Source organism: Prionailurus viverrinus, chromosome A2, assembly GCF_022837055.1.
Source record: "Prionailurus viverrinus isolate Anna chromosome A2, UM_Priviv_1.0, whole genome shotgun sequence".
In the NCBI taxonomy this organism is placed as follows: Eukaryota; Metazoa; Chordata; class Mammalia; order Carnivora; family Felidae; genus Prionailurus; species Prionailurus viverrinus.
This window is the reverse complement of record NC_062562.1, coordinates 59,227,213-59,240,218: the sequence shown is the minus strand read 5'-3', so window position 1 is coordinate 59,240,218 and position 13,006 is coordinate 59,227,213. Positions and strand designations below refer to the sequence as shown.

General features: G+C 44.8%; 1 protein-coding gene across 5 annotated transcripts in view; it reads right to left on the bottom strand.

Moving 5' to 3' along the window:
• Window positions 1-13,006, bottom strand: part of ALDH1L1 (aldehyde dehydrogenase 1 family member L1) — a 141,833-nt gene that overhangs the window by 73,592 nt on the left and 55,235 nt on the right. For all 5 annotated transcript variants that reach the window (XM_047849812.1, XM_047849810.1, XM_047849813.1 and 2 more), the window contains 2 exons: window positions 12,831-12,956; window positions 9,537-9,628 (listed from right to left, as the gene is read on the bottom strand). In XM_047849812.1, coding sequence (XP_047705768.1) covers window positions 9,537-9,628; window positions 12,831-12,956 — 218 coding nt within the window. The remainder of the gene's footprint in view (window positions 1-9,536; window positions 9,629-12,830; window positions 12,957-13,006) is intronic.

The following is a 13,006-nucleotide window of genomic DNA, read 5'->3' as shown; positions in this document are numbered from 1 at the left end:
GATCATGGAAGAAGAAGCTAGCTGAGCCTGCCCCTCCCGCCCCCGTGCACCATGCTGATCCACCCCAGCTAATAGGCCAGATCCCCACCCCACAAGTCTGGCAGTGTGCAAGTAGCCCAGATGGGCCATGCCACCCCACAGTGAATCCTGCCTCTAAGAGAGGGGAAGAGAAGGCACACACCAGTCTGACTATGGCCCCAGCAGTGGGCTGGGAGCAGACATCAAGTCTGACTGCGGCCCCGCCCACCAATGCAAGTTATTCAGGACAGCACAAGGGAAGTGCCCCGAAGGTCCTCACCATTCCAGGGACTATCCAAAATGACGAAATGGAAGAATTCCCCTCAAAATCGCCCAGGAAATAACAACAGCTAACGAACTGATCAAAAACGATTTAAACAATATAACAGAAATTTATGTGAACATGAAAATTATGTGAACAGAAACATGAATTTAGAATAATAGTCATAAAATTAATCACTGGGCTTGAAAACAGTATAAAGGACAGCAGAGAATCTATTGCTACAGAAATCAAGGTACTAAGGAACAGCCAGGAGGAGCTAAAAAATGCTATCAATGAGCTGCAAACTAAAATGGAGACAACCACAGCTCGATTTAGGAGGCAGAGGAGAGAATACGTGAACTAGCAGATAAAATTATGGAAAAAGAAGAAGCTAAGAAAAAGAGAGAGAAAAAAAATCCAGGAGTGTGAGGGGAAAATTAGAGAACTAAGTGATGGACTAAAGAGAAATAATATACTCATAATTGGTATTCCAGAGGAGGAAGAGAGAAAGGAAGGTGCTGAAGGTGTACTTGAAGAAATAATAGCTGAGAACTTCCCTGATGTGGGAAACAGGCATTGAAATCCAAGAGGCACAGAGAACTCGTTCAGACATAACTTGAATTGATCTGCACGACATATCATAGTGAAACTGGCAAAATACAAGGATAAAGAGAAAATTCTGAAAGCAGCTAGAGATAAACGTGCCCTAACATATAAAGGGAGACCTATAAGACTCGTGACTGATCTCTCTACTGAAACTTGCCAGGCCAGAAAGGAATGGCAGGAGATCTTCAATGTGATGAACAGGAAAAATATGCAGCCGAGAATCCTTTATCCAGCAAGTCTGTCATTTAGAATAGAAGGAGAGATAAAGGTCTCCCCAAACAACAAAAACTGAAGGAATTCATCACCACTAAACCAGCCCTACAAGAGATCCTAAGGGGGACCCTGTGAGACAAAGTACCAGAGACATCACTACAAGCATGAAACCTACAGACATCACAATGACTCTAAACCCATATCTTTCTATAATAACACTGAATGTAAATGGACTAAATGCACCAACCAAAAGACATAGGGTATCAGAATGGGTAAAAAAACAAGATCCATCTATTTGCTGTCTACAAGAGACTCATTTTAGACCTGAGGACACCTTTAGATTGAGAGTGAGGGGATGGAGAACTATTTATCATTCCACTGGAAGTCAAAAGAAAGCTGGAGTAGCCATACTTATATCAGACAAACTAGACTTTAAATTAAAGGCTGTAACAAGAGATGAAGAAGGGCATAATATAATAATCACAGGGTCTATCCATCAGGAAGAGCTAACAATTATAAATGTCTATGCGCCGAATAGCGGAGCCCCCAAATATATAAAACAATTACTCATAAACATAAGCAACCTTATTGATAAGAATGTGGTAATTGCAGGGGACTTTAACACCCCACTTACAGAAATGGATAGATCATCTAGACACACGGTCAATAAAGAAACAAGGGCCCTGAATGATACATTGGATCAGATGGACTTGACAGATATATTTAGAACTCTGCATCCCAAAGCAAGAGAATATACTTTCTTCTCAAGTGCACATGGAACATTCTCCAAGATAGATCATATACTGGGTCATCAAACAGCCCTTCATAAGTATACAAGAATTGAAATCATACCATGCATACTTTCAGACCACAATGCTATGAAGCTTGAAATCAACCACAGGAAAAAGTCTGGAAAACCTCCAAAAGCATGGAGGTTAAATAACGCCTTACTAACGAATGAGTGGGTCCACCAGGCAATTAGAGAAGAAATAAAAAAATATATGGAAACAAACGAAAATGAAAAGACAACAATCCAACCGCTTTGGGATGCAGCGAAGGCAGTCCTGAGAGGAAAATACATTGCAATCCAGGCCTATCTCAAGAAACAAGAAAAATCCCAAATACAAAATCTAACAGCACACCTAAAGGAAATAGAAGCAGAACAGCAAAGGCAGCCTAAACCCAGCAGAAGAAGAGAAATAATAAAGATCAGAGCAGAAATAAACAATATAGGATCTAAAAAAACTGTAGAGCAGATCAACGAAACCAAGAGTTGGTTTTTTGAAAACATAAACAAAATTGACAAACCTCTAGCCAGGCTTCTCAGAAAGAAAAGGGAGATGAGCCAAATAGATGAAATCATGAATGAAAATGGATTTATGACAACCAATCCCCAGAGATACAAGCAATGATCAGGGAATACTATGAAAAATGACATGCTAACAAACTGGACAAACTGGAAGAAATGGACAAATTCCTGAACACCCACACTCTTCCAAAACTCAATCAGGAGGAAATAGAAAGCTTGAACAGACCCATAACCAGCAAAGAAATTGCAGCAGTCATCAAAAATCTCCCAACAAATAAGAGTCCAGGACCAGATGGCTTCCCAGGGGAGTTCTACCAGATGTTTAAAGCAGAGATAATACCTATCCTTCTCAAGCTATTCCAAGAAATAGAAAGGGAAGGAAAACTTCCAGACTCATTCTATGAAGCCAGTATTACTTTGATTCCTAAACCAGACAGAGACCCAGTAAAAAAAAGGGAACTACAGGCCAATATCCCTGATGAATGTGGATGCAAAAATTCTCAGTAAGATACTAGCAAATCGAATTCAACAGCATATAAAAAGAATTATTCACCATGATCAAGTGGGATTCATTCCTGGGCTGCAGGGCTGGTTCCACATTCGCAAATCAATCAATGTGACACATCACGTTAATAAAAGAAAAGATAAGGGGGCGCCTGGGTGGCGCAGTCAGTTAAGCGTCCAACTTCAGCCAGGTCACGATCTCGCGGTCCGTGAGTACGAGCCCCGCGTCGGGCTCTGGGCTGATGGCTCAGAGCCTGGAGCCTGTTTCCGATTCTGTGTCTGCCTCTCTCTCTGCCCCTCCCCCGTTCATGCTCTGTCTCTCTCTGTCCGAAAAATAAATAAACGTTGAAAAAAAAATTAAAAAAAGAAAAGATAAGAACCATGTGATCCTGTCAATCGATGCAGAAAAGGCCCTTGACAAAATTCAGCAACGTTTCTTAATAAAAACCCTCGAGAGTTCAAAAAAGAAAGAAAGAAAGAAAGAATGGTCAACCAGGAATTTAGAGAAGAAATTAAAAACTATATGGAAACAAATGAAAATGAAAAGACAACAATCCAAACGCTTTGGGATGCAGCGAAAGCAGTCTGGAGAGGAAAATACATTGCAATCCAGGCCTATCTCAACAAACAAGAAAAATCCCAAATACAAAATCTAACAGCATACCTAAAGGAACTAGAAGCAGAACAGCATACACACCCCAAAACCAGCAGAATAAGAGAAATAATAAAGATCAGAACAGAAATAAACAACAGAGAATCTAAAAAAACTGTAGAGCAGATCAATGAAACCAAGAGTCGGGCTTTTGAAAAAATAAACAAAATTGATAAACCTCTAGCCAGGCTTCTCAAAAAGAAAAGGAAGAGGACCCATATAGATAAAGTCATGAGGAAAATGGAATTATTACAAAGAATCCCTCAGAAATACAAGCAATTATCAGGGAATACTATGAAAAATGACATGCTAACAAACTGGACAACCTGGAAGAAATGGACAAATTCCTAAGCACCCACACACTTCCAAAACTCAAACAGGAAGAAACAGAATATTTGAACAGACACATAACTAGCGAAGAAATTGAATCAGTTATCACAAATCTCCCAATAAATAAGAGTCTAAGACCAGATGGCTTCTCTGGGGGATTCTGCCAGACATTTAAAGCAGAAATAATACCTATCCTTCTCAAGCTGTTCCCAAAATAGAAAGGGAAAGAAAACTTCCAGACTCATTCTATGAAGCCAGCATTACTTTGATTCCCAAACCAGACAAAGACCCAGCAAAAAAAGAGAACTACAGGTCAATATCCCTGATGAATATGGATGCAAAAATTCTCAACAAAATACTAGCAAATCGAATTCAACAGTGTAAAAAAAGAATTATTCACCATGATCAAGTGGGATTCATTCCTGGGCTGCAGGGCTGGTTCAATATTTGCAAATCAATCAATGTGATACATCACATTAATAAAAGAAAAGATAACAACTATATGATCCTGTCAATCGATGCAAAAAAAAAAGCATTTGACAAAATTCAGCATACTTTCTTAATAAAAATGCTTGAGAAAGTCAGAATGAAAGGAACATACTTAAACATCATAAAAGCCATTTATGAAAACCCCACAGCTAATATCATCCTCAATGGGGAAAAACTGCGAGCTTTCCCCCTGAGATCAGGAACACGACAGGGATGTCCACTCTCACCGCTGTTGTTTAACATAGTGTTGGAAGTTCTAGCATCAGCAATCAGACAACAAAAGGAAATCAAAGGCATCAAAATTGTCATGGATGAACTCAAGCTTTCACTTTTTGCAGATGACATGATATTATACATGGAAAACCCCATAGGCTCCACCAAAAGTCTGCTAGAACTGATACATGAATTCAGCAAAGTCGCAGGACACAAAATTAATGTACAGAAATCAGTTGCATTCTTATACACTAACAATGAAGCAACAGAAAGAGAATAAAAGAAACTTATCCCATTCACAACTGCACCAGGAATCACAAAATACCTAGGAATAAACCTAACCAAAGACGTAAAAGATCTGTATGCTGAAAACTATAGAATGCTTATGAAGGAAATTGAAGAAGATACAAAGAAATGGAAAAACATTCTGCGCTCATGGATTGGAAGAATACATTGTTAAAATGTCAATGCTACCCAAAGCAATCTACGCATTCAATGCAATCCCAATCAAAACTGCACCAGCATTCTTCTCAAACCTAGAACAAGCCATCCTAAAAATTGTATAGAACCACAAAAGGCCCCGAAGAGCCAAAGTAATATTGAAGAAGAGGACCAAAGTGGGAAGCATCACAATCCCAGACTTTAGCCTCTACTACAAAGCTGTAATCATCAAGACAGCCTGATATTGGCACAAAAACAGACACATAGACCAATGGAACAGAAGACAGACTCCAGAATTGGACCTACAAAAGTATGGCCAACTAATCTTTGACAAAGCAGGAAAGAATATCCAAGGGAAAAAAATACAGTCTCTTTAACAAGTGTTACTGGGAGAACTGGACAGCCACATGCAGAAGAATGAAACTAGACTACTGTCTTACACCATTCACAAAAATAAACTCAAAATGGATGAAGGAGCTGAATGTGAGACAGGAAACCATCAAAACCCTAGAGGAGAAAGCAGGGAAAAAACCTCTCTGACCTCAGCTGCGGCAATTTCTTACTCGACACATCTCCAAAGGCAAGGGAATTAAAAGCAAAAGTGAACTATTGGGACCTCATGAAGATAAAACGCTTCTGCACTGCAAAGGAAACAATCAACAAGACTAAAAGCCAACTGAGGAATGGGAAAAGATATTTGCAAATGACATATCGGACAAAGCGCTAGTATCCAAAATCTATAAAGAGCTCACCAAACTCCACACCCGAAAAACAAATAACCCAGTGAAGAAATGGGCAGAGGACATGAATAGTCACTTCTCTAAAGAAGACATCCAGATGGCCAACAGGCACATGAAAAGATGCTCAACGTCACTCCTCATCAGGGAAATACAAATCAAAACCACACGGAGATACCACGTCCCCCCAATCAGAGTGGCTAAAATGAACAAATCAGGAGACTATAGATGCTGGAGAGGATGTGGAGAAACGGGAACCCTCTTGCACTGTTGGTGAGATTGCAAACTGATGCAGCCACTCTGGAAAGCAGTGTGGAAGTTCCTCAAAAAATTAAAAATAGATCTACACTATGACCCAGCAATAGCACTGCTAGGAATTTACCCAAGGGATACAGGAGTGCTGATGCATAGGGGCACTTGTACCCCAATGTTTACAGCAGCACTTTCAACAATAGTCAAATTATGGAAAGAGCCTAAATGTCCTCCAACTGATGAATGGATAAAGAAAACGTGGTTTATATATACACAATGGAATACTACTTGGCAACGAGAAAGAATGAAATATGGCCTTTTGTAGCAACGTGGATGGAATTGGAGAGTGTTATGCTAAGTGAATTAAGTCATACAGAGAAAGATATCATATGTTTTCACTCCTATGTGGATCCTGAGAAACTTAACAGAAGACCATGGGGGAGGGGAAGGGAAAAAGTTATAGAGAGGGAAGGAGGCAAACCATCAGAGACTCATAAGAACGTAGAATAAACTGAGGGTTTTGGGGGGTGGAAAGGAGGTGAAAGTGGTTGATAAGCACTGAGGAGGGCACCTTTTTGGATGAGCACTGGGTGTTGTATGGAAACCAACGTGACAATAAATTTCATATTTAAAAAAAACGATTCTTTGGCTGATTATCAGTCTGTCTCCTCCCTCAGCTCTTATCAAAAAAAATTGTGGGGTGCCTAGGTGGCTCAGTCCGTTAAGTGTCCGAGTTTGGTTCAGGTCATGAACTCACTGCTGGTGAGTTTGAGCCCCGCATCGGGTCTGTGCTGACAGCTCACAGTCTGGAGCCTGATTTGGATTTTGTGTCTGTCTCTCTTCCCCTCCCCTGCCCAAGCTCTGTCTCTGTCTCAATCTCTTTCAAATATAAATAAGCATTTAAAAAATTTTTTAAATTTGTTAAGAATGTAGAATTCATATGTTTTTTTATCATAATAAAAACAAAAGGATATATGGTCTGAAGTATTCTCAAAACAAAATGTCAGCCTTATCTTCATCCTCCATCAACCTCAGCTCAGAAGCTCTAGACAGCCCTGGGTTGTCCTCAGGACATCATTTTCTCAGATGTCTGATTCTTCTTCTGAGCAATAAAAACCACTGATTTTATAATTCATACTCACCACCCACACAAGTCAGAGTGAGGTATAAGACACCTGTAGTGCCCAAGGTTTCCAAGCACAGAGGCTCAATTCAGCTTTTATATGTGTGGTAGGTTGAAAAACTGTCCACAAGACTCCCCACCCCCCTTCTGTAGTCCCAGCCTTGAGATGTGACTGCAGCACCTGCCATTGGGAGATGGTGTCCATTTCCTTAATAGGGTCAACTCCATGACTTGATTTGGCTGATACATGTAGTGGATATGATGTGCTCACTTGAACCTTCTGCTTCCTAGGCCCCTACCATGACCATATGAACAAACCTGCACTGGACCTCGGATGGCACTGGCCATCCTGGACCAGCCAGCCCTCCAGCTGACCTGGTAACTGACTGAAAATACGTGAGTCCAGCCAACATCAGTCTGGCCCAAATCAACTGAGCCCAGCCCAAACTGTTGACCCACAGAACCACGACCCTAAAAAGTAGTGGTGTTTTAAGCCACTATGTTTTGGGAAGCTTTGATACACTGCAAAAATTAACAGGTAAAATATGTACCCCCAATTCTCATTATCTCATAGTTGCTCTTCTGAATCAAACCCTCCCCAAAACCTTCCCTAGGTGGATGGCATGCAACTCCTTCTCAAATACTATTTACATGATGTTTTTTAAAAACAATTTTAAAATAAAGGAGAGGCCTGTTGTCAGGATGACTGGGCATTACTCAACTCAGCCTTGGGTGGACTTTTCAATTGGGTCAGACAGCAGCTGCATTCTTGGCTCACCCCAGAGTGCAGAGGTTAGTCTCCTCCCTGTTTTTTCCCCAAAGGTCTTGGAAACATGTAAGTCTTCCCTTGTGTTCAGGGGGACTAGAGTTCACACATCCTTTTTCATCCTGGGTCCCTTTCCTTATCCGTGCCTCCTCTGATCAGCACTGCTCACTCTACAGCTCTACCGAGGGAACCAAAATGTAGAGGGCTGTTGAGTGTTTCTCTGACATTCTCCTGCACACCTTATCAATATCACAGCTTTGCTTAATTTCCCATGTGAATTTTTCTCTACTTGAGTGAGCTCCACAGAGTTTCCTTTGCACCTTCTTCAAGTACAAGAATCCTCTCCCCACATGTGATATACATCTCTGCTTCTGCCTTCACAGCACCCACTTCTCCTGCCTCTACCAATAGCACTGACACTTTCCAAGGAAACAACTTTCTCCTCCCTTTCCAGAGATGTGGGTTGAATGTAGTCCTTTCAACCCTTGACGCCGGAGGTAGGCACATGACCCAGCTTTGGCCAATCAGAGCATGCCTGCTCCTGGCCAGCGATTGGTTCTTATTGGGGCACATGACTCCACCAGCTCCTATCAAATTCAAGTCTAGGACTTATGTGGAGACTGCCATGAGAACAACCACCTTTTCACTGGGAATGCTGATAACACAAGAAACTAGAACAGAACTACTGTGCAGGCAATGTGTCACTATGAGGAGAAATCCTCCCCCGAAATGAAGCAACAGACAATGACAATGTTAACGATGTAATTTGAGTGTTTGGAGTAACCAGCCCTGCCTAAAGAAAGCTACCATGGAACGTTTGACTTGGTTGTTCTTTTTTGTTTAAACCAGACTGAACTAAGTTACTGTTGCTTGCAAACAAAGATGTTCTACCATATCCACATTCGTCCCTTTATACAAATTAGAACTTACTGCTGTTAAATGGAAAGCAGGACAATACATATGAGGTTGAAGAATGGGTAACCTACTCTGTGGTGATCTCTAGCTGCCCATTTTCTTTCCCTACACACCTTGGCTTTCACTGGAGGGAGTTGGGGCTTGTAGCAGTTTTAAAACAGAGTCACACAGTCTTTGATCCTCCTCCCACTGAGGCCTGGGTCTCAGTGCCCAGCCCTTGCCCTCAAATCTGGTCAGGCCTGTGACTGCTGAAAACAATCAGGTCAGTGGCATTGATGTCATGTGTCCCCCAGGCTGGGTCCACATCTACCTTGTTTCCTGGCATCAGCACTCTCAGAGCCACAAGCCACCACTTACAAGTCCAAATCCCAAAGCAGCCACTTTGGGGCCTCAACACATAGGTACCTGGTTGGCAGTAACACCTCAGCAGCCACCAGCCCTCCAGGCCCATGCACCAGGCATGACAGAGAGAGACTAGCTTGGAGGAAGATATCCCTGCCTGTCTCTTCCAGCTGCTACCAGCCCACTCACCCACTGCCATTCAAGATGATCCCCTGAGGCCTGCACATGCAGGTCTTTTATGAATCCCTGACCTGAATGATCCAAAGCATAAGAAATGATGGTTGTTTCCTGCTACTGAGTCTTGGCATTGCTTGTGATACGGCCATTGACACCCGGGGCCAGACCTCTCCAATCCCAGCCTTACCTCACAACATCCACTGATGCAGCCCCTGACTTGAAGAAATCAGTGGAGTCTTCCACCTCTAGGACACTGGGGAGAATCCGTTTCCAGGCACTCTGAAAAACAGGCATGGTGAGAACAGGGCTCCCTGGGGAACCAGGGGCATCTGTCTTCTGGGTGAGAGCAGCCCCTGCTGTGGGCTTGTCCCACCTGCTGCCAGGCTGGGCTCTGTCCACTCCATGGTGCTGCTGCTCCCAGGCTCCTGGGGTGACTGTGTCCTTGGGGAAGTAGGAGCCCAGGGAGTTCAGCTGTCCTCAGCTCCTTTGGGATCCCTACACCATTTCAGTGCAGCAGGAAGAGTATACATACAGAGCTCAGGGCTTGGCTGTGCACCAGCTGCTCCCCAGCCCCCTTCACACCCAGCCTCACCTTGGTGCTCTCATCCGGGTGAGGTTCCCAGAGTGATCCTGGTGTTTGGGTGTGTTGCAGTGTAGAAAGGAAAGAAAAGTGGGTGGGAGTTCTGAGGGTGAAAACAAGGTACTTTGATGGGGTTCAGGAGGCCTGGGTCTTTTTCTCACAGACAGGCTAGCTGGTTCTGTGCCCATCTGTCCCACGGCCTCCAAAAGTCAGCAGTGCCCACCAGCCAGCCTTGTGGGTGAGTGTGGAAAGGCCAGTGTGAGTGGGCAACACCATCCAGAATTCTAAGAAGGCCATCCAGTGGATCAGGATGGGACAATTGTTCTGTGGGTGAGCTCCCAGTCAGGCCTATGAGGACAGGAGCATCAAGATGCCTCACACTCTGCCTGAGCTTCAGACAGGCACTGGGTCAGGCCCAGTCTGGTCTGGGTCTGGTCACTGGGCCAGATGGAAGTGGTCAGGCCCAATTAGGACCTGGCCCAACCTCTCCCTGGTTCCTTCTTTTGTTCTCTGAAAGGTGTCATGGTTTTGCTCTTCCCATCCTCATTGTGACCATCAGCAGCCATGCTAAGCCATTCCCTGTCCCCACTTGACTACTGCCTGTCCTCCACACCTCTGCCTGGGCCCTTGCCTACCAGTGAGGTTCTTCTCTGGACCTCCAGCTCGTGTTTAAATCCTAAGCATCCTCCAGGACCAACTGCCATGGCCCCTCTTCCCTGAACCCTTCACTGACTGCTCTGCCTGCTCTTCAGACTCAGGTGGCGTGGGGCCACAGGTCACCTGCTGGTATGTGGACACCAGCATGACGCCTATGGGATGCACCAGCCCTCATCAGATGTGTGTGGAACCTCTGAAAGGCAGTGGACCCTAAACCCACACGGCCTGTTCACACCCTAGCTTGGCTCCTGACAAGCCATGGAGATACAGAGAGTCTCTCAGTGCCTCTGTTTCCTCATCTGTGAAAGGATCTGATAATGGCTGTGGGGGATTCCTCACACGAGGCAGGCAGAGTACCTGATGTACAGAAAGACCACAACAATGCAAATTTTGTTCCGTTGCTAGGCTCTCTCCACCAACACCAGAGGCCCACACTGGCCTCTCCTCCCCAGCCATTTCTGCTCCACCCCAGTCACCTCCAGACCATGCATTCTGAAAGAGCCAGTCCAGCTAGGACCAACAGGTGTTATAATAATGATGCCAAGGATGACCAAGAGGCCATGCAGCATAGCATGATAGTGGTGGAGGCCAGGAATTCAGGCCCACCAGCTGGGCTCCATGCCTAGGCCTGCGCTCATCTCTTGTGACCCCACCTTGGGCCTCAGGCTCCTCTGCTGGGAGCTGAAAGTAATAGAAACACCTACTTCATAGTTGTTACAGTAATTAAACACACTACTGTTCCTGAAGTGATTGGAACACTGCTGCACAGTGTACACACTCTGCAAGCACGTGCTTCTTTTGATGACCCTTAGGCTCCCTGCCCATGTTTACTGAGGTCCTTATAGGTGCTGTTAAACTGCCCGTTTCCATGTGTGTTCTCTCCTCTACCACTCACAACACCCATGGATATGCAGTTTATTCAAGTGAACAGATGAAGGACACAGTCACAACAGCTTTTGACTCAGGCCTAGCTCTACACACACACAACCTTACCTCACCCCAAGGGCCACTCAGCTGTAAGCCCCAGAAGGCTAGTTTGTCCAGCTGGCCCTGTAACTCCAGGGCAAGTACAGGGCTGGGGCCAGAGCAGCTCCTCCAAAATATTTTTGAATGAACAGGCTTCTCTCTCTCTCTCTCTCTCTCTGTCTCTCTTTACAGACATTCAGAAAGTTCAGCTTTCTACTGAGGAAGTGCTGAGGAAGTGCTTGGTGCCCTCTGGAGCAGAGTAAGCTTCTCGTGTCCCTTCCCTGCTGGGTACTGTCTTTAGCACTTGTCATCAACACCCACAGTCACCACTGTGGCTGCTGACTGGCCCATGTCCTCTCATCCAGCCCTCCTTCCCCAGAATTCTCTCCACTCAGGTCTCAGGTCAAACCCTACCCTTCTCCTGCCCAAGGAAGCCTGCCCTGGTTATTCCTTCTAAAGTTGTCCCCAAGCCTCCAAGGACCTTGTTCCCATCAACCTGTTATTTCACTCTTGGCCTGAAATTATCTGTTCATTTGTTTGGCTGTTCATTGGCTGTTTTCCCCATGGAAAGGGACACTTCATGAGAAGTGCTGGCTTAGCACTCAGCATTTGATAGGAGCTCATATGTATTTCTTAAGTCATTGATTACATGGTTGAACAAGTGAATGCTTGAAAATTCATCCACAGCCTTCATTCATAAAGGTTAAATACCATCCATACTATGCCTTCCAGGGAGAAGGAAGTGGGCAGAGGGAGCAGGAAGGACCAGGAACAAGTCTGGGAGGTGACCACTGACTGGGCTTGCAGTGGAAGGGACTGAGTCTCAGAGAGTGAAGTGCTCTCCTGCATCATCCATGACTGCTGTACTGGAGTCCAGGTCTGCCTGACTATGACACCCGGGCTGGTCACAGTGCAGGAGGCTCCCTCTCAGGGAGCTTTTCTGGAAGGTTACACTGCACACATTCTCATCAAAGGGCCATGGATTTGGCACCAACCTTTTCCACCTATTCCAGGGGCTTCTTCATCTGTCCACTCTTGACAGTGAGTCCCTAGAAGAGTCAGACCCAGTTGGCCAAATCCCAGTGTCCCAGTGACAGAGGAAAAGAGCAAGGGGGCATCAGAAAGTCCCAAGACATGATAGAACCAACACGGTGCCCAGGGTCAGCACATACATCTACAGAGGGTGTGCACATCCAACTCCAGGGAGTGTGAGTCAAAAAACACAGATGCAGTGCACAACCTGCAAAACCAGACAGAATCCCTGAAGGGGGCTTTTACCCGCACAGTCTCTGCCATGACCAGTTCTGCCTCTGTCAGCTCAAGGACACTGCTGTCTGCTCCGCTGAAGAAGCGTGAGGCTGGGATCATCCTGCCATCCTCCAGCTGGATGTTCTTCACCAGAAGCTGCAAAAAGAAGGCTTCACAGTACCTGTGGTTGTCTGCATGGCAGGGAA